The sequence below is a fragment of the Montipora foliosa genome, chromosome 2 (genome assembly GCF_036669935.1).
Source record: "Montipora foliosa isolate CH-2021 chromosome 2, ASM3666993v2, whole genome shotgun sequence".
Lineage (NCBI taxonomy): Eukaryota > Metazoa > Cnidaria > Anthozoa > Scleractinia > Acroporidae > Montipora > Montipora foliosa.
The window spans coordinates 182,734-202,733 of NC_090870.1; the positions used below are offsets into that span (position 1 = coordinate 182,734).

Genomic DNA, 20,000 nt, shown 5'->3' on the forward strand with positions numbered 1-20,000 from the left:
GTTTTGGAAACTTCATCAGGTGTTTGAGGGGAAGAATGGATCATCTTTGCTGCATCCACTGTACGTTTCCTTCTCTTTGAGGCAATTTTCTCTAACAAACCAACTGTACAGTCACTGTTTTCCTTGTCTAGTTTTGTAGGGACAGCTGAGCCTCTTGGTAGGTGTACTTTGTCATCCTCAAGTAAGCCACGCTGAAAAAGACAGTACAGCTAGATTTCAGAACAGCAGCTTTATTAAAAAAAATCTCCAGTTTCTAGCCATAAATGAGCACTATTAATTTATAATGAATTTTAAAGTTGACTCGAAAGAATACAAGTGAAGTAAGACATTATAGTTTACTCCCCTTAAATAATTCTTATTTTGTTGTGTTGTTCAAAGAATGGCATTCATCCATCCCTAAATTTTCAGACAAATTTATGGGATCAATGACAATGCAGTTTTACCCCTTAATAATACCCAGATCACAACAATATTTTATCAAATGACTAGTTTCAGTCATCTTTCAGCTTTAATATATGACCTAATTAACACTCTTGTCACTGCAGTGCATTCAACTGAAAAATAGTAGCCTTTTTAGTGGCTTACCTTTCTCCTGAGTTCCTTTATTTCACCCAGCAGCTGAACATTATTTTCCTTTAGAATTTTTGTGGTCTCCTTCGCACTTGAAATCTCCTGCTCAATTTTTTCAAGACTTTTGCTCGCTTCCACAGCTTCGATGCGCTTATACTTCGCTTTACGAGCCCACTCTCCTATTGGAAACCTCTCTCGACTTCTCGTGCGCTTCGACATCTTCTTGGTCTAAAATCGTGAAAATATCTTTAATCCTCCGGAAATTTTCCCTCCACGTTCTTTTGTCCATAAACAGCAATCCTATCGTTTCAGATTTTCATCATGTGCGACAATTAAGGCAAAAGCAGGCCTCAAACTCCGCCAAAATAATCAGCAAAATGTCCCGAATACTTTCACGACTTTCCTTTATCCAAAAACCTTCAAATCTACTCTCAAAAGTCTGGTATCAATTTGAAGCTCCGTTCCTCGGCTATTATTTCAAGCATACCAAGCCCTTTCTCTTTCATCAGATTAGCACCCAGGCTTCCAAAAAGAAGTGCCTTGGTGCTAGTCAATTTTTACCCACACGGCCATGGGGCCTTAATACTGTTGAGACCAAAAATACAGGGGTGGTTTCAAAACCGACCAAAAATCCCCAATGTGAACCAACACCTGCAATCCCAAAAGCGACGAGTAATGGACTTCGACAACAATCTATCGCCCGTCGAGCCGAAATCAAAGTGAGCTGTATTTCTAAAATAATATTTAACCAAGTGTGCTGTTATGTAGAACACTGAAACCAAATGGAAAATTCTCTGGTAACTTATGGGTTCAACAAAGTTTTCAGAACGATGGAACGAATCGAACACCTTACGTGGATCTGTGATCAACTCTGCACAGTCTTCAGTCTTCACATCTCACTGCGATACAACATGGTTTCATTTGATTTCATTCCCGCAGTGCAATATATGATGTATTTCATATATATCTTTCACTCACTCCTCAATATTTCCTTGGTACTTTTGCGTACTTGCATGCCTATTCTCGGTCACCCTGCTCGCCGTCGACAACACTAAACAGCGCTCATAGTTTTGTATGGAGTTTTCTTGTCAAATCATTTGTAAAAGTAAAGATGTAATGGGGTGGCATGTTCTGACAGTAGATCTGAATTAAAATTATGTGTTCTGACTTACCGGACCCCGTTTTGAAATACCCAACTATTCTTTTTAGCCTCGCTTGCCATGGAGCAATTAGGAGAAAAACTAGGTGTGCAAAAAACTTCCTTTTCTATCTTGAAACAAAGCTTTGTGGGCGAAATATCAAACACAAGCCTTATTAGTGACTGAATGGTGATAAAGCGTTGTTTATTCTGAGGAATCGAGCGGTCTCTTTTGTGGTCGAGAACTGGGCCGCGCTGGCCGATAACTGGGCCCTCGAACGACGCGTCCATGTTTCGTTATTAGGGAGCTTAAGCACGCGCGTTTTTGAGACGCGGACGAGAACCGGAAGAAAACATTTCACGTGACAGGACAAAGATGTCTGTCAGATTTTTATACTAATCATCTCTAATGGAGAAAAGATACTTAGCATTGCAAATGTGGTTATGTGAAGACAAGTTAAAAGGGAAAACAGCTCACTTCCAGTTGCCGTCCGCGTCTCAAAAACGCGCATGCTTAAGCTCCTTATTACTTGGGAGAATACAGCGTTTAGCAGTCGATAGCTTTACATGTGTAAACTGAATGCTGAAGCTAGTTGTCTTTGAAATTTCAAGTCCTTGTGGCTATTCCAAGGTAAGAAATACAAGTTTACGTTTTTTGTGGGCGAGAACTGGGCCCCATACTGTATAGAGAAATGCCTTTTCCCTGTCTGCATCTCCACTGTGTGAGCTGCTGATAACCGGACAGGACACGGAGCTTGGGTCCGAGGTCAAATTAACTCCACCCGATGAGGTACAGTCATTTCATGTACAACACTTACCCCATCCCCACAGCGGCTTTTCGTAACCATGGAGCTGTTCGAGAAGCCGCTGTGGGGATGGGGTAAGTGTTGTACATGAAATGACTGTACGTCATCGGGTGGAGTTAATTTGACCTCGCACCCAAGCTCCGTGTCCTGTCAGGCTATCAGCAGCTGTTAAATTCATCAGCTATCGTGGAATCGGAAGCAGAAAATACCCATTTCCAGCCAAGTGCGTGGGGCTTTTTGACGACGAAACATTCACCGAGGTTCGCAAATGATGGGGATTTAGCTTTGCGTGAAAACCGCCTCTGAGCTGACTACGGTCGAAATCTTAGTGTGCAGCCTTGACTTCGTCTTAGAACATTGAAAACACGGAATTCCCGAAACGGTAAAATAAGCTCCAAAAAGCACAAGAATACACCAGAGGTGAGTCATTTTCATTCCTTTTATTGAATGAACGTTAAATTGAGCGTTTTTTAAGCTTCATTATCGACGGTATTTTATTTCCCATCCAAAGTCTTATAACGCGTTTAAATTCTCAACGGCTGTCTGTAGTGACGCGAGCTTCGGCTACCTATGGTGTGAGACTTGTCGACCAAAACTGCCCCCACATTTTGGTAAAGCGACGCGGAGTTATCTTTCAGTTTGATTTATTTTGTTGCAATGCAGGCATTACAACTACTACATTACACTTTACATGATTCTAGACAGATACAAAAGATATTCTAATACCTACACCACTTTATTTCAAAGCCTCATCGAGTATTTGATTCAATAATTTGAAAACTGGAATATTTTGTTTTTAAGTGTATTGGAGTATTGCGGAGTTACCGGGAGATTGAGCAATCATTTCAGGGGCACCCAACGAGAATATACTTCAAATAGCATTGTTAAACGTATTTTAGTATTTAAACGGTAGATATAGGCATATTTTTATCTCCTAAAAATTTTTCATCTGTTCGGATTTCCTAGCTGAAAGTCTAGTGATCCGAAAATGATAGGAATCAAAACTTACCTTTTCGAAATTTCAGCCAGAAAAAAGGCTCGATCCCAATTAATCCGTTAAAAGTGGGCAATTATACCATTTTTCAGATGTTCGAAAATCCTAGAAGAGGCAGGCAAGCAAGAAATTTTAGAACAAATTATGTTCCGAAAATTCTAGATCTCAATTCGTTTTCCGAACAGATATTTTCCGAAAATTGACGTTGGGTCCCCCGGATCATTTGTGAAAGCCGCCTTTTCCGCTGAACTAAATACTTGCTAAAATCGTGTCGAGTTTCTTTATCGTGTAGAGTGTATGCTGATGTCCGATCTCACCCATAGATCCCTTGCTTGTATATGTAAAGCGCATTTGAATATGCATGATAATATAGAAAATGCGCTATATAAATTCAGTTCATTACCAATTCATTACCATTAAATCAGCAACTGAGGCAGCCGAAAGGCCCAAGCTTCTGTCAAAATGTGATCAGCGATAGTTTTTTGTAGAGGACAGGAAACTACCACGGTGACATGATGTCGCCCTCGTTGTATTTTGACCACCACTAAAAACAGTTGGAAAATTAAACTTCTCCCGAATCCTGTGGATAACAGAGACAGAGCTTCCTTTCCTTCCAGCAGAGAAGCCATTGCATCGCGTTAAGTTACGGTAACATTGCAACATTCTATGATTTTCTCATCCGCATTTCTGATCACCTTCAGTTTCAGTTTCAGTTTTTATTACGTATTTTGTATAAAATATCACAAAGCTATGCAATGCTCGCAGTTAGCAAAAGCTAGTCGAGGCAAGCATTGCTTACAAATATATTCCAGATAAAATGGTTACAAATACCTAACTACACATTCACATAAATAGTAAATTGGTTTGAGAATACAGTAGTGCAGTGGAGAACAGCTTAACACTTGTACAGTATAACATAAATAAAAATGAAAAAAAAAAGTAATTTAAATTGAATACATAAATGACTAACTAGATGACACACTAAACCGTCTGAGGAGTCAAAATTTCCCAATATTATCGAAACATCAATGTAGTCATCATATTTTAGTAGTCTTTGGAAGAGGATATCATTAACATTATTTTTGAAGTTGGATTTTGACATCTGGCGCATTTCACAAGATAAGCTATTCCAAACGCCATTTCTTGAGAAAGATCTTTTTTGAATATCTATTCTCGAACGTTTAAGAAAATAATCTCTTCTTTGCGATGATCTCGTCTTGTAAGGATGAATATCAGCTTCATGATGGGTGAATAGGTTAAATAAATTAGGAGGTGTCAAGTTGTTTGATACGTCGTGCATCATCATAGCCACAGATTTAAAATAGAGCATATCGAAAGGAAGAAGACGAGAAGAAATGAAGAAAGTTGATGTAAAGATTTTAAGCAAGGCTTTAAAGTCAACTTGGATTAAGAAATACCTCGACCAAAATAACCACGCAAAATGGAAACTTTTTTTTGACCTGCAACTGCAAGGTCTCGGTGATGCTACCTTTTTTAGGGGTAATCTAAATCAAAAAGATTTGTTAAAAGTTGGAAAAGTATCGGACGTTTTCCTGCAAGAAATACTACAAATTTGGTCAGAAGTAACTTTTGAAGATTGCATGTCCTCTGTCACCCAGCTACGGTCTCAACCTCTTTGGTTCAATTCTCTTGTACGAGTCGAAAATAAACCAATATACTACGCTCTATGGGCTACTAAGGGAATTCAGGTTGTCAGCAATTTAATTAACAAATGGTAAACGGCTCAGCGTGCACTATTGAGTTATGGTGCACGCGGGAGGTTGCTAAGCACGAGAGAAGCGTAAGAGTCGCTCGAGGCGATAGCCGACGTAGCAAATTGTACGCAACCAACGCAGCAAATTGTACGCGCTGAAGTTTCCTCAAGAGGAAATCAGGCAGCAGATAGAAAACAGTGTCACAGTAGTCCATTTTACATAAACTAATGATTCGAAAACATCGTAAAATCATTTATAAAATCCTGTTCAACCAAAGCCCTAATATTCCTAATATATATGTATATATGTAACGAGGCTTGAATCCCTCCACACGCACATTGATGCAAGCAAAAGGGCCATCGTGGTCACTAACAATACTGCAAGGAATAACACCGGTGTGTGTAACTCTTTTTGGCAAATTTGTAATTATGTGATCAATTAGGGTTTTGGAATGCCGTGTCACTCTAGTTGGTTGGTTGGCCATTTGTGTTAAGTTGAAAACATCCAGGAGGGCTGAGTATTGTTTAGTTGTAGGGTATTCAGGCTTTAAACAGTCAATGTTGATATCGACAGTAAGAACTAGTAAACCATCCCAGATAGAACTTATGTAACTAAGTAGATTTTCCATTTGATCCAGCCAGGCTGTCGGAGTCATAATTGCATCAGAGTGATAAATAACCCCAAACAATAATTGAGATAATTTGCTGTGCCGATTTCGACCGGGAATTTCCAGCAACAGGTGTTCTGGATCTTGATATAGGCGTTCGCTGTCATGACGCCTTTTACATTTAATGTCATCGTTAATATAGGCACCAACCACCTCTCTTATCAACTCTGTGGTGAAATTCGGTAACAAATCCTGGCAATTTTACATACTCCATTCATTCCGTCTGATCTTTGAGCCATGTCTCGCTGAGTGCTATTATATCAAGGGGATAGGTGTTCACAACAAGTGCAAATTCATTAAAGGTTGACACCATGGACTGGGTATTGAGATGCATCATTTTTATTTCAGATTTTTCTTTAAGGACTTCAATAATTTGATCAGTCTACTGATTTGATATAGCAAATTCCTGGGAAGTATCCAATTCTTTTTCTTTTTAAAATGGTAAGCAGAAAATAAACAATTATTGCAATGACTGGTTTGCCTCATATCTTGTACGATGTAAACAGAATACTAAAATTGGCCCCAGAAATATATCTTGTAAGGAAATACTACTATCAGGAGTTCCACAAGGATGGGGTTTAGGACCCCTGCTTTTCCTTTTTTTTTTATGTAAATGATATTTGTAATAGCTGTTACCAATTGAAGTTTTATTTATTTGCGGCGACACGTGTCTTTTATATGCAGATAAAGACCTCCAAGCGCTTGAGTGTAAAGTGAATAATGAGCTTTCTAAGGTGTACACTTGGCTAATAACAAGCAAGTTATCTCTAATATTAAAAAAAATTAATTTTTCGACCCAGACAGAAAAAAGTACCTTACCAAGTCAATCTGATAGTTTTTGACCACCCCAGGAATGTATACGTTCAATTTCTCTGGAAGGAAGTAGCCAAAACGCGCATGGCCGGGGCCGGGGCCGGGGCCGGGGCCGGAGCCGGGGTGTCTTATACGTTTTCATGTATGAGGTTGAATTGTTGCTATTTGTCAGGCCTTAAAACCCCTGCTAGCCTCGAATAGCTGTAGTTAACTGCGGGCAGTGCATATTTTACTTTGTACGTCTTTAAGCCTTTAATAAACTTGAACTTGAACTTGAAACTTGAAAACTTCAGCTACTTTGGCCACTGTGCACATATCAACAAACTTGTATGTTATATTAAGTACTTTCATTATTTGTTATTTTATTTATTTTGTAAGCCATCTAATGCTGTATTAACTATATTAATTTAAATAGTGCGCAATAAACTTAAACTTGAACATGGACTAATTATGAGAAGTGTTTACACGTGAGTGGGCGAGTGACACATTTGCATATCGCAGCACCCACGACAACTCTTTCCTACGTTTCGCGTATCCACGGGTTCAAAAACGAAATTCCTGAGACTGCCGGGTCACTTCAACAGGATGGCGGGGACATAAAACGTACAAAACATTGAACACAAACTAACAAAATAAAAAGATCAAACCAACCTCATATGAGACATGTCCACCTGGCATCACATTGTTAATGGAGATTCCTGGGGATAAACATTTTCCGCTTCGAATTTTCACTCTTAACGGGGTGGAGATAGCATGTTCCAAAAATTCGTTGCAGCAGTTGAACTCAATAACATCATTGTGATCCCTGACTACTACTCCGCAGTTGCAGGTGGCACTTAACCAACAAGTCCAGTGCCTTGTATGAACCTTTTTGAAAATAGAAAAAACACAGCTTTTGAAGATTTTTACTTGGTTGTCATATGGCAATTCAGTCAGAATCTAAGTGGAATTTCTCCGTTTTATTATTACGCGAATGGCGTTTCAGTGGTTCTTTAAACAAAGCATACCCTTATGAAGCTCAAGAATGGATCGTCAATTGGATAAAGAAAACAGGCGATGAAAAATACATATCTAGAATCTTAAAGGCGACGAGTAATGGTCTTCGACAACAATTTCATTTCGCCCTTGGGTATCAAAGTGAGCTTTGTCTCTAATATTTTACTAACTGTGTTGTTATGTACAACACTAAAACCAAATGGCAAATTCTGAATGGGTCTAATAAACATTGAAGGAATCGAACGCATTGAATACATCTATGTTTACTGAAGTCTGGCTGTTTACATTTATTTTGTACTCGACTCTGCACAGCCTTCAAGTAAAAGAATAAGTGGAAATGTGACAGTGAAGAATTATTTGAAAGAAGGCTTGTTATCTATTTTGTGCTTCATTATTCACGGAAAAGGTTCTTCTGAAAAGGGTTTGATCCTGAACGGTGAGAAATTTATTTAATTGCATGTGGTTTGTGACATCTTGACGGACTGTGTTTCCTCTTTGCACGCACGCAATTGAAATTTGCCTGTAATAAAGATGACAAGAATTTGTAGCCGTATTCTTTCTGGCAAATGATCAATAGGTAGCCATAGTCTTAAACGTCATAAAAAGAATTGTTTAGTCACTCTAGTGTAAAATAAAGTTGTTGTAAATTTGAGACTGCCAACAATATTTCTTTTAGTTTCTCTCTAAGGACAGACATTTCCTGCGAATTTTTTTTCAACCTATTCACTTGAAATGTTATTTCTCGTTAAGTGTTGCCTCTTTTTGTCCGTGAACGCCCAAAAATAAAGATTTTTTAACGATCTTACAGTGGAACATATTTTTGTTATTTAATATTCTCTGCCAAAAGCTTGAGATAAACAGTGGAACGCAAACAAGAAATTTTAGTCGCAATTTCCCCAGCCAGCATTACTCCTAGGAAAATCCTGTTTCAGCGCCTTCAACAGTGTTTCAGATACGAGTCAGGCCTCGGGTCAATAACCCGACAAAAGTAGGTTTCCTGACCCGACAGATGAAATGTAAATATTCAGTTAAAGGGGCTTGGTCACGCAATTTTAGGCAATTTCAGCACTGATCGAATGGTCATAGAATTAACTAAAATATCGAAATAACTGTTCAAAACTATAGAAGAACTCTAACAAAACACAGGGAAGCCAAGAAGGGACATGGATGGACAAAACTGGAGAGGATTGAAATGGATTGAATTTGGGTAAATTTGAAAAACGTCGGTCCACCTTTTTTCAAATTTATATCAGTCTATATCAAAATGTCATTTACACAGCTGGAAAATCATTCTCAGTGGTTATGTGGCCGTGATTTTGCAAATAAGACTCTTGCTCTGCCAATTTGACGTTTGGAACTCATAATTAACAAAATTAAACAAATTTACCTAAAATAGCGTGACCTAGCCCCTTTAAATATTACAACAAAATTAAACACCGAAAGACGGAAGTTTCTTGGCGAAAAAGGAAGTTGTTTAACTCTCAAAGCGACGAACGATTAACAATCTTCCTTGAAGTTCATTCGTGTAAACAAGAACCTTGACACAAGGTGATCACGTGTACCTTTGTGGTTGCTTAGCCCGTGATCAATTTCTTCCATTTGACAAAACATCATGACCTTCCACTTCTTTTATTTATAGAAGTCAGAGACTGCAGAAATTTCAGTGTTTTTTTCTTTATCTGTCTTTTGGCTTGCCTTTTACTGCTAACTCCCGGTTTTGCGATACTTTTTGGTGCAAACGTAAAGCCAAATTTTTGACCTAGCATCAGGTTAGACTTTCAAGTGCTACTATGATCAAATTTATATCCCTTGAGTTTTTTGGTTTATCACATAGAGTACCATGAAACATTAAAAACGCTGTTTACCGTTTGGAAAAATCTGCATTCGTTCCGGAGATATTTAAGTTTGAAAATTGTGTAAAATATGCAAATGAGAAGGCTGATGACGTCATTCACCCAACCCAATAGAACATCAAGAATATAAATAGAGCTATCTCGGTCAATTTGCAACAGAGACCATTGAAACTTGGTGAGCTAATAGTTCTGAAGGCAACACACCTACGACTGTAAAGAAATTGGTTCCCATGGCAACTCACTCTTTTCCAGTCCCCTCCAACCTGATTTCAATATTTTGGTGATCTCAGGCTAGAAATACATTTACCAAGGCCACAAACTCGACCTAACATCTTTATATGCTGGCAGGATCATGCAGATGAGGCACCATTTGCAAATATCAAAACAGAACGCCAAAGGTGGCTTGCAAAGCCTTTAATATCAGGGAGGTATGGAACCCAGTATGTTGCCATGGTAACAAAAATGGTATGCTCATATTGTGGAACATATCCACTAAAATCTTACTGCAAAGAACCAAGTTTCTCTGATACAAATTGGCTGAGATATCTTTCTCCATCATACTTGATCAAAATTTGGTTGGGTTTATGACGTCATCACTTGGCTAATTTGCATATTAAAACAACTTGAATTTTTCCAGAACAAAAAGAGATATTTGAAAATGGTAAACAGCATTCTTCTTCTCGTACAGACTACACGTTTATGTGCCAAAATGGCTTAGATAGGGAAGATGCAAATTTCGTCATAGTAGCACTTTAAAGAAGAGAAATTATGAAGCGGAAACAAAAAAAAAAATTCAGTCCTTCCTTAGTGAGGGTCCTTAGTGTGTGGAATAAACGTGTTGTTAAAACTACATTCAAGGGAATAAAATAAAATATTTCATAATAAAATAGGCATTTTAAAAATTTAAGAAGACATTTTCAAATATATGAAATACTCAGATCTGTTGTTAATTATTTGCCGGGCTAAAACGTTGAAGTTAAAATCGCTCTGAAGCAAAACGTTTCACGATTTTTTTTCAAAAAGGATTTCATGTCCGTGCAATCTAAAATAGAACATTTTGAAAGACCAATGGCGTTCCAGAGGACAGCCCCTTTATAGGCAATGGAGTTTTGACCGTATTTTGACGGAAAAATCCGGAGCCATTAACCCATTCTTCATTCTTGAAACAGATCTGTTGTTGTGGGTTATCATCAACTCTTCAGCTAAAGCGCATGGAAGCATACTATAGAAACCTTTGTAAAAAAGCTAAATCATAGAAAGTTTATATATATTCATTAAGGTGTTCCACTTTACAGTAGCTAAAACGTCAACTGTTGGCATGTCCAATGGAAAACCAAAAATGATCCTGGCAGCACGGTAATGTTGTCCTTCCACTGTCTTAAAATAACTCCTTCTGACTTACATTGAGAACGCATGTTTTATGAGTCAAATGAGTCAATGAGTCATGAGTCATGAGTCAATGGACTCACAGTCAATATAGCAATAATTTGTTGACTAAGCCTAAGCCCTCGTTTCAGTGATTAGGCCTAAGCACTCTCTGAAATTTTAGCTTTCATTTTATGGTTTAATTAACTGCACTAACTCGTTGACTCATTGACTCATTGACTCATAAATACTTGACACTCACTTACATTCCCCCACACTGCAGCTGGCAACACGTACGTAAAGGATGGCTGGATAACCTTTAGATAGAACTACTCGCTCACAAGACTTGGTAGAAACTTGGATTTCTTCTGGAGGCTCAATTTATTTGCGAAATTTTTAATGACTTCTTGCAGATGAGGTATCCAGCTCAGATTTTGATCCAAACAACGCGAGAGATTCGAAAAAGGACGAAAGGAGTATGCGTTCAACTCTGTCGAACGCAATTACTATAACAGGTACAAACATAACGATAGCAAAACCACAGTCGACGTGGTATCACATTGAGTTGTAGCAAGCTTTGACGGGCCTGTCCGCCAATGGAAGTGGGTGTTTAAGCCTTTAAAATAATGCTATGAATCGTTCATTACTAAATGCAGACTGCAGACCGGATACAAAATGCATACTACAGACTGCATGAAATGGTCAGGGACCATTCGATTTAGCACTCCAGCAATTATACTGCCTCCAACGTATCATATTGTCGCTGATAAATATCAATTGCTGAATCAGCAAGGACGGCGAGGAACCAACTGAAACTGTTGTTGAACTTAACTTATAAAGAGACTTAGGTCTAAATTTACATACGGCAAAACTTAAGTGTTAATTAAAGGTGATAACAACAGGTCCTACGAAAAGTAACATAAAGAACGCTGAAGCGGACTAATGAACAAGTGTAAATTACAAGAGAATGCAAATACGAAAAGGCTAACGAACTATACGAGCAAAATAGGCTTTGCAGTTAAAGAGACATTACACTGCAAGTAGGGTACAAAGTGCAGACCAATCGAACACTTTTACCTAATGTCACGCAATTGTTTCTCCGAGGTGATCCTCCCGGGTCTTTTTTCTGCAAAAACCCCGGGGGGGGGGGGGGGGAACTCCCATATGGAACAGACGGGGATGCTCGTCGGAAATTTTGAATTTAACCCCTAAAGGAGACCATCTGGGCGTGGCTCAAGCTTTTTGTGACCCCTAAAGGAGACTAATCTGGGCATGGCTTAAGGAAATTTTGACCCCTAAAATCAAGTTAAAAAGAAAATTTGATTTCTGTTTCTCTTCGCGTAATTCTGTGTTTCTTCGCGGAACCCTAAACGAGACCTTGGCGGCTTAAAATATTGGCGCTTTGCCCGGAACACCCTAAGCGAGACCAAAATCCAAAATTTACACCCCTAAGCGAGACGACGAGCATCCCCGTCTGTTTCATACGGGAGACCTTGTTATGGGAAATTAACGCTCCATGAAATTAACGCTCCATGAAATTAACGCGAATCGTTTAAATTCGCGTTAATTTAAGTCGCACTAATTATGTTGAGCGTTATTTTCCGCGACGTTAATAAAGTGCAGCGTTTATTTCCGCGCTCTTAATTTCCATTATTTTAACTCTAATTTCGAAACCTTTCCAGCTATTCATGACATCTACAAAACAATAAAATAAGGTACAAGCTTTCTTTCTTTCCGTTAACCCCAACATTGATCAGAATTTTGAGGACTGTGTTTTTGACCAGAGGGGTCAGTTTTGTTGCATCCAGTGTTGAATATATTTGTTCCAGTGGTCACCACCGTGTCTTAATTAATCGCGTCAATTTCCTCTATTGTGAAATTCTACCTGCTCCTTCGCGTTAATTTTCTTCACTCGAAAGTCGTTTTACATTAACTTCGCGTTAATTTTCAATACCTTAATTTCATGGAGCGTTAATTTCCTATAATAAGGTAATTAGTGACACTGATTTACGGTCTCGAAAGTGCCTCAAACTTCGAGAGATCGCGGGATCTGGATATAAATGAATACCCATTACCATGCGATATTGAGAAATAATGAGTGATTGATGACACATGAAGGACAACCCACGTGCCCTTGCAGCTGATCGATATATTTCCCTTTGCTGAAAAGAAGGCAGACCGAAAGCAAAAAAGGTCCTCAATCTTGATAAGTTCTCAATGTACAGACTTTAACAAAATGATTTCAATCTGGCCTGTACAGGCGAGACAAAACGCAAAGAAAAGTAAAGAACTGGTCAGTCACGAAAACCTCTTGTTAAGTATGTTGCAATTGTTTGTGACGGTGTGGATGGGGTTTAATTGATAGCTGAGAATCCAGTCTTAACTGTTAGCTGAGAAATGTACGAAAACTTGACTGATAGCTGAGAAATTATGTGTTATTGTTAGCTGAGGTGGAAAAATTCCCTGTGAATATTTCGTTGATATTATTAAACAAATAGGTAGCAGGACATCGGCAACAATGCCCTGTCCGTCATGGCTGTTTCATCATTTCGCATTGCCGTGATTGTAAAACCGCCCGAAGTTTGAAGCGCTTTGAAGACCGTTTAAGAAGGAGTGAATTCAAGTCATTTCCTTATTTTAGTGTTGCAGCAACTTTTGTCATAAAAAAATAAATTCACTCTCAAATTGTCTTTCCGAAATGTCTATCTTTTAGTATATATTTTCAAAATTTTCACGCTTTCATTTTCCTCCATCAGTTGAATCGGCCGTTACAACTGTCAAACTGATGTTCCAGACATGGTTTCAATATTTAATAAAGTGTCTTCATTACAATATAGTGAGTCATTTACTGGAAGTTTGTTCATGACATCAAACATTGGTCCATTATGTCTCTTAGAAATTCACTTCTAGAAGTATTTTCAAACTCTCAACGAAATTACAATTGTTGTTTGTTAACTGATGGCATTAATACACTATATTGTAATGAATACACTTCATCAAATATTGAAACCATGTCTGGAACATCAGTTAACAGCAAATAGTCATTTCTTCGCACAGAAAATCTTATAGAACTGTATAGATTATTTCCAATACCAAAATATTGTTCAAAGTAGAATTACTCCACAAACTAATATCTTGTATTTGATGGTATATAATAGCAGTAAGTGACATTGCTACACATTACTTTACCAGCATTCACACCAAAGATTGTTTCACTTCCTTGACTAGAGTCAGCGGACACAGTGGTTGTTGAATCAATGATATCAAATATTGTAGGACCTGGATTTTCCTCCACATCATTTGCTTGCCTTTAAGCAATAGGATGTAAACATTGTAGCACAGCATTTGTGTAAACAAAACATCACCTCATTACACGACTTGTAATGTCCAACAACTTGTTTTAATGTTGGCAAGTAAAACACATTTAAGTAAAACATCATAAGCGTCGTATTCCAAAATCGCCCTCGCACACGTGAAACTGCATCCTTGGCTTTCGCAAAATTGTTGTGACAGCCGATCCTTGACTGGTATTGTTCGATTGTTGTTCCCATGCTGGCGGCTAGTAGCAGACAACAGTAAGAGTACGAAATACTATTCTTTGAGAGTGCAAAACTCTTATTCAATGCAAGTATTTTTTTGAGTACAATAACTCTTTCATTTTGGGGTGTAACCCACACCGACATTTCAAGCCAATAAATACTGGTTTATGATAGCTTGTGAGATACTTGTGAGGTAGCGTCTTAGCTTCAGTGCAATACGCACTAAACACAAACCGAGTCCAGATATGTTGGCTTGCGTGAGTAAACAACTCCCGTATCGATATCGCCGAGGAAACTCCACTCAGCGACGTCACCTGGATGAAATAACAAAGAACTAGAAGCTCCAAAAATTACACCGGGTTGCCTGTGGTACGCGTTAAACAAAGAAAGAAGGGACTGAATCATGAGTCGTATTGAACTGCAGTGTTCCAGTCAGGAGCCCTGTAATGGTTCCAGTTATAGTCAGCCCAGGTCACGCGTGAACAGTATCTTGAACATGTGATCGAAGTCTTCCAATCAATGCGCTACTTTCACTGACGTAACGAAAATCACATCGGAAAATCACAGATCGGATTGAAATTTTCAAAAATGGACTTGATTTTTCGGAGATCTCCTTGAAATATGGATAGAATTTTTCTGGAGGTAAGAAATTGCAAAAAATTGAGTCTCTGGGCTGCTTGTTTTCCCCATCCACGAAAGCCTGAGAGCATATTTTGCTCAGTTCTTTGATGACTGTTCATTGTTTTGTGAGGCGTATTTATCCTTATCACAGAGCTTTCATCAAAAAAATGAAGTTTGGATGGATCCATTCTTGAGGTGAGTTCAAGAAACTCGTTACACCTCTCGACCTGGGCATTAGTTTGGCTCTCACTTGGTACGACGGAACGTTTCTTGTAGGACATGCCAATCTTTCTTGAAATTGCTTCCTGGATTGTTGACAAACCAGGTATGCTTGGCCTATCGCATATTCCATTATTAAGTAACCTTTCACGAATTTCCCTTCAACACGTGCTAGGTTTCGTTAACTTGAACAGCTCAATAGATTCAAGGACGTCGTCTGTCGTCTGTTCGACCCCCTTGACTAAAGGCATCATATGTACCAACGTCTCATAAAGTCGAGTGATTTTCCAAACCGCTCCTTTAGTGACACGAACTGATCTAGAGATCGCAGATGGTCCCTCTCCAATCAAATAAAGGTCGATTATACGTCTTCTTGTTTCCTTATTGACAGGTCTGCCTGGCTTGTATTCGCGACCAAAGGAATTGACAGTGGCTGGTCTGAACATTTTGAAAAAACGCGGGCAAACTCCAAATTCGGTCTTTGATTTTCGAAATGCCGCTCCTAATCTTCGAAAACAGGAAATGCCCAAATATGGAAAACAAGAATTTGTTATGTTAATTGAATTTTTCGAATCAATGTTCACGCGTGACCTGGGTTGACTGTAATTTTTTCAAGTGGGGCGTCATTACAATAAGACCATTTGTGGGGTCACCCACATGTCGCGTCAGCAGAGGCCCTTTGGCTCACACGTTCACACGTTTGATTATTTTGTAATGTCCTGTCCCATTTTGAGGTCTTTTAGGTTTAAGCTTTGGTAATAAATTCAGTTTAAAGATAACAAAACACGCTCTTGAGTAAAATTCACTCGCAGGGCCGTACCCAGTATGAGGCAAACCGAGGCACTTGCCTCAGTCATTTTTTTGGTGATTCTTTAAAATAAAGGGTCATTGCAGTGTTGTCTTTAAAATGTACTCATCATAAACACCTAGAAACCCTGCGTAGTGAATTTAACCATGGCCATTGCCTCCGTCATAATTTTTTTCTGGCTACGGCCCTGACTCGTTTCTTCTTTAAATAAATAGTCTGCAAAAAACTAACTGCAAATTGCTTTGACGGGCGTTTTCCAGCGTGTCTTGCAGTTGCACTAAGCAAACGTTTATTGCACACACTAACAAAGGACTGAAGGTGTTGTTTCCGCTTCATAATTCCTCTTCTTGTTAGGCTAATCTGATGCCAGGTCAAAACATTGTTTGGCTTTACGTTTGCACCATAAAGACAAATGAAGGAAAAAATAACATAGTTTATATATATAACTTTGAATCGAATTCTCATCGAAAGATTAATGACAATTGATCTTAAAAACACGAAAATTTCTGCAGTCTCTGACTTTTATGAACAAGAGGCTACAAGTAGCCTATACTCGGGCCTGCAAAAGTACAGTGAGTGGTGTATGGTTAATTTAGCGCTAAAGAGAAGAACAGAGAGAAGTTTGTCCTTCTCACATCGGCCTTACATTGCGATTCTCATGATGTTCGACTTTGTATGTAGTGAATATCCGGACCCAGATTATCTTCATTACAGGTGGTGACAATGACCACTGGACCATGGAAACGAGGTAAAAATAGTGTATTTATGCCAAAGGGGCTAAGCCTGACATTGTTTTTTACTGATCGATGGGTATTCTTGCTCAGTGTTTGAGAAAGGAAACGCTAATTGAACGGCTTAAGATGACACGAAATGACTCGTCGAAACATCTTTTGCAGAAAAAAATGAAAGAGAAACGAAGGTGAGATGAGAAAACATCTTTCCAAGATGACGAAACTTTCGTGCAGTGGTGCACGTAAAGGTCACTTTGTCACGTGCGCGACACGTGAAGATGTGCACTATATCTCGACACTTGAAAATACTTCCAGAAGTGCAAAAGTTCCTTGAGGCCATGCCAAATGAATCCATAGCACGAGAATCAAATATTTAAAATATACCATTTGTTGTAATTTAAATACTCGCAGTAATATGCACCTAATTGTCAAAATAAATATGTTATTTGCCAGCTGGGAGGTCCGTATATAGGGAAAAACTGTGACCGAGGCCTTGAAATTGCTGCTTTTTCAAGAACGATGTCACAGTTTTTTGCTATACAGACCGACCCTTTGCTGGTAAATAACTTTTTTTTTTCCTCTCCCCCATCCTCTCTGAAATCACTTGTTTTAATTGTTGACTCGCACCGCGCTTGATAGTGAATGCAGTATTAAAGCAACTTACAAACTGAACGTTTCAAGAGAAATTCCATTTCCAAACCTCTTGTCTAATGAAAAATAACCTCTGTATGTAAACGGAGTCGGTGTAAAAAAAATGGAAATTTAAGGTCATCAAACAAGCTCACGCCTGCCGTGAGCAGGCCGGATGAGAAAATTCCACCCGCTCCCGGAACCAATCAGATTGCAGGATTTGATGAATTCCGCCCACCCACGCATTGAGAAAAAAATAAAAGAATTATAATTCGCTGTGACCAAATTTTGGAAAGTACCTATCAAAGACATACAGTAAGCAAAATGTATTGTGCAACTTCCAAGTACATTACCAGTATGACTTGGGCTGTATTGAATCTGAAAAGTTGTGTTGAACGCTATGACCTCTGCAGGAGTCTGTTAACATGAAATATGCTTGTCTCGACAAGCTTGATAAGGCAGTGTATAGTTCATTTCCTACATTTACAACTGATAATTACGGGGAAGTAATTAATTTCCTATCATAATTATAATTATATAATGGCACATAGTGACATAGTTGCACATTCACTACCAGCATTTGAGCCATACACTAAAACATCACCTTGACAGTTGTTTTACTAGGATCAATAGGATGTGAACCAGGATTTTTCTAGGTTATGTCCCTGCAAAGGTTGAACTTACCGGTACCAGCAATATGCCATGCGGTGGACTAGACTTATTAAAGAATTAGTGTTTTGACTTGTATCACTTCCAATAGTTGAGTCCATTTCAGTTACATTCGAGTATATTCTTGTTTCATTCAGTGCGCGGAACGACCCGTTTCGAAGCTGACGCTTGACATCTTTTAGTGTGGGTCTACCGCGAAAAGCGTATGCCTTTCTTTGTATGTGCTTTGAGCGCCCCAAGAAGAAATCGATTAAGCCAACGCAATGCCGATCTTCAGTAATCCAAACAACGCATTACAGAGCTCTTCATGATCTTGGATTACGTGGTTTGCTTTAAATAACCAAAGTAAACAGCGCCACGTGGCTTCCATTGTTTAATTACCCAATCAAAACACCGCCACGTGCTTTCTATTGTGCATTGCCCAATCAAACACGGCCACGTTTTTCTATTGTGCATTTTGCTGCACAGAAAAAAAAAACTGAAATCTAACGTCTTTTATAACTCGAGCCCCTACGGGGCCCGAGTAATAACTGGAAAGGTCATGTTTTGTCAAAAGGAAGGAATTGATCATGTGCTAGGCAACCATAAAGAGGCACGTGATCACCTTGTGTCAACTGAATGAACTACGGGAAAGAATGTTAATCGTTTGCCGTTTTCAGAGTAAAGCAACGTACTTTTTAGCCAAGAAACCTCCGTCGTTGGTTTTTTTAATATTGTTGTAATATTTAACTGAATATTTAGATTTCATCTGTCGGGTCAGGAAGCCTTCTTTGTCGGGTTCCTGAGAAACGTATCTACATTATTACATGAAATTTTCGTGACAAGTTGATTTCGCGAATTTCGCGATTAAAAAAAAATCGCGAAATTTAAGTGACGCGAAAATTAAATGTCGCGAAAATAACATGACGCGAAAATGAAGTGACTCACATTATGTCAATAACTAAAACAGCGACTTTATTACACACGTTTATAACAATCATTTTGAGCTATTCTGTGGTAATGTTCTGGTCCTCTTCATCACTACTGCTTTCCGTCTCTACTCCAGGTAGCACTTCTTTTGTACAATCCTCAAACTATCCATTTACTGGCTCCTTGAGTGTGTCTCACTCAAAAACGCGAAATTAAAGTGAGTCAAAATGCAAAATTTTCGCAAAATCGCGAAATTAAGGTGTCCCGAAATATGCGAACCTCACTGAATCGCGAAATTAACGTGTCGCGAAAATTTCATGTATTAAATTAAAACGGAAAATGGGTAGATTTTCCGTTTTATTACTGGGTTGCCGTATGGCAATCCCAGTCGGAAAATGGGTAGATTTTTCCGTTTTATTTTTTTTATTTTCCGTGTCGGTAAAAGTCTTGCCTGTCACTCCCCTGCTAAGTGGTGTCTTTGTGCATAGGGCCTTCTGCGCGTATTTTCTTAGGATCGAGAGGGTAGTGGGAAATGCGTAGATTTCTCTGGTGGACAGAGTAGAACGATTAACTTAACCGGCAATGGCGTCGAAAGTCATGTAACGCGAATGGCGTTTTAGTGGATCTTTGAACAAAATATACCTTTATGAAGCTCAATAATGGCAAGTCAATTGGATACTGAACAAGACAGGCGGTGGAATCTTAAAAGCGACGAGTAATGGATTTCGACAACAATCTGTCGCCAGTCGAGCCGTCTTTTACCAAGTGTGCTGTTATGTAGAACACTGAAGATTCGTAGGGCAGCGATAATAGTGAATTCAAAGACTAGACCAAGGTGGATTGGATGGAATTTCAGGCGTTAAAATCACTGAAAAGGTAACATTATTTTCGTAGCGATGCAATTGCGTGTCTTCATCACATGTTCCTTTGATCTCACATAATTGTGTTTCCCCATAA

General features: G+C 38.8%; 1 protein-coding gene and 1 pseudogene across 4 annotated transcripts in view; both read right to left on the bottom strand.

The window, feature by feature from the left end:
* LOC137991967 (uncharacterized) overlaps positions 1 to 877 on the bottom strand; it is a 3,056-nt pseudogene extending 2,179 nt beyond the window's left edge.
* The window catches only part of LOC137991966 (von Willebrand factor D and EGF domain-containing protein-like), a 109,958-nt gene that overhangs the window by 65,435 nt on the left and 24,523 nt on the right, over positions 1 to 20,000 (bottom strand). For all 4 annotated transcript variants that reach the window (XM_068836984.1, XM_068836981.1, XM_068836985.1 and 1 more), the window contains exon 8: positions 7,355 to 7,570. In XM_068836984.1, the coding sequence (XP_068693085.1) occupies positions 7,355 to 7,570 (216 nt within the window). The remainder of the gene's footprint in view (positions 1 to 7,354; positions 7,571 to 20,000) is intronic.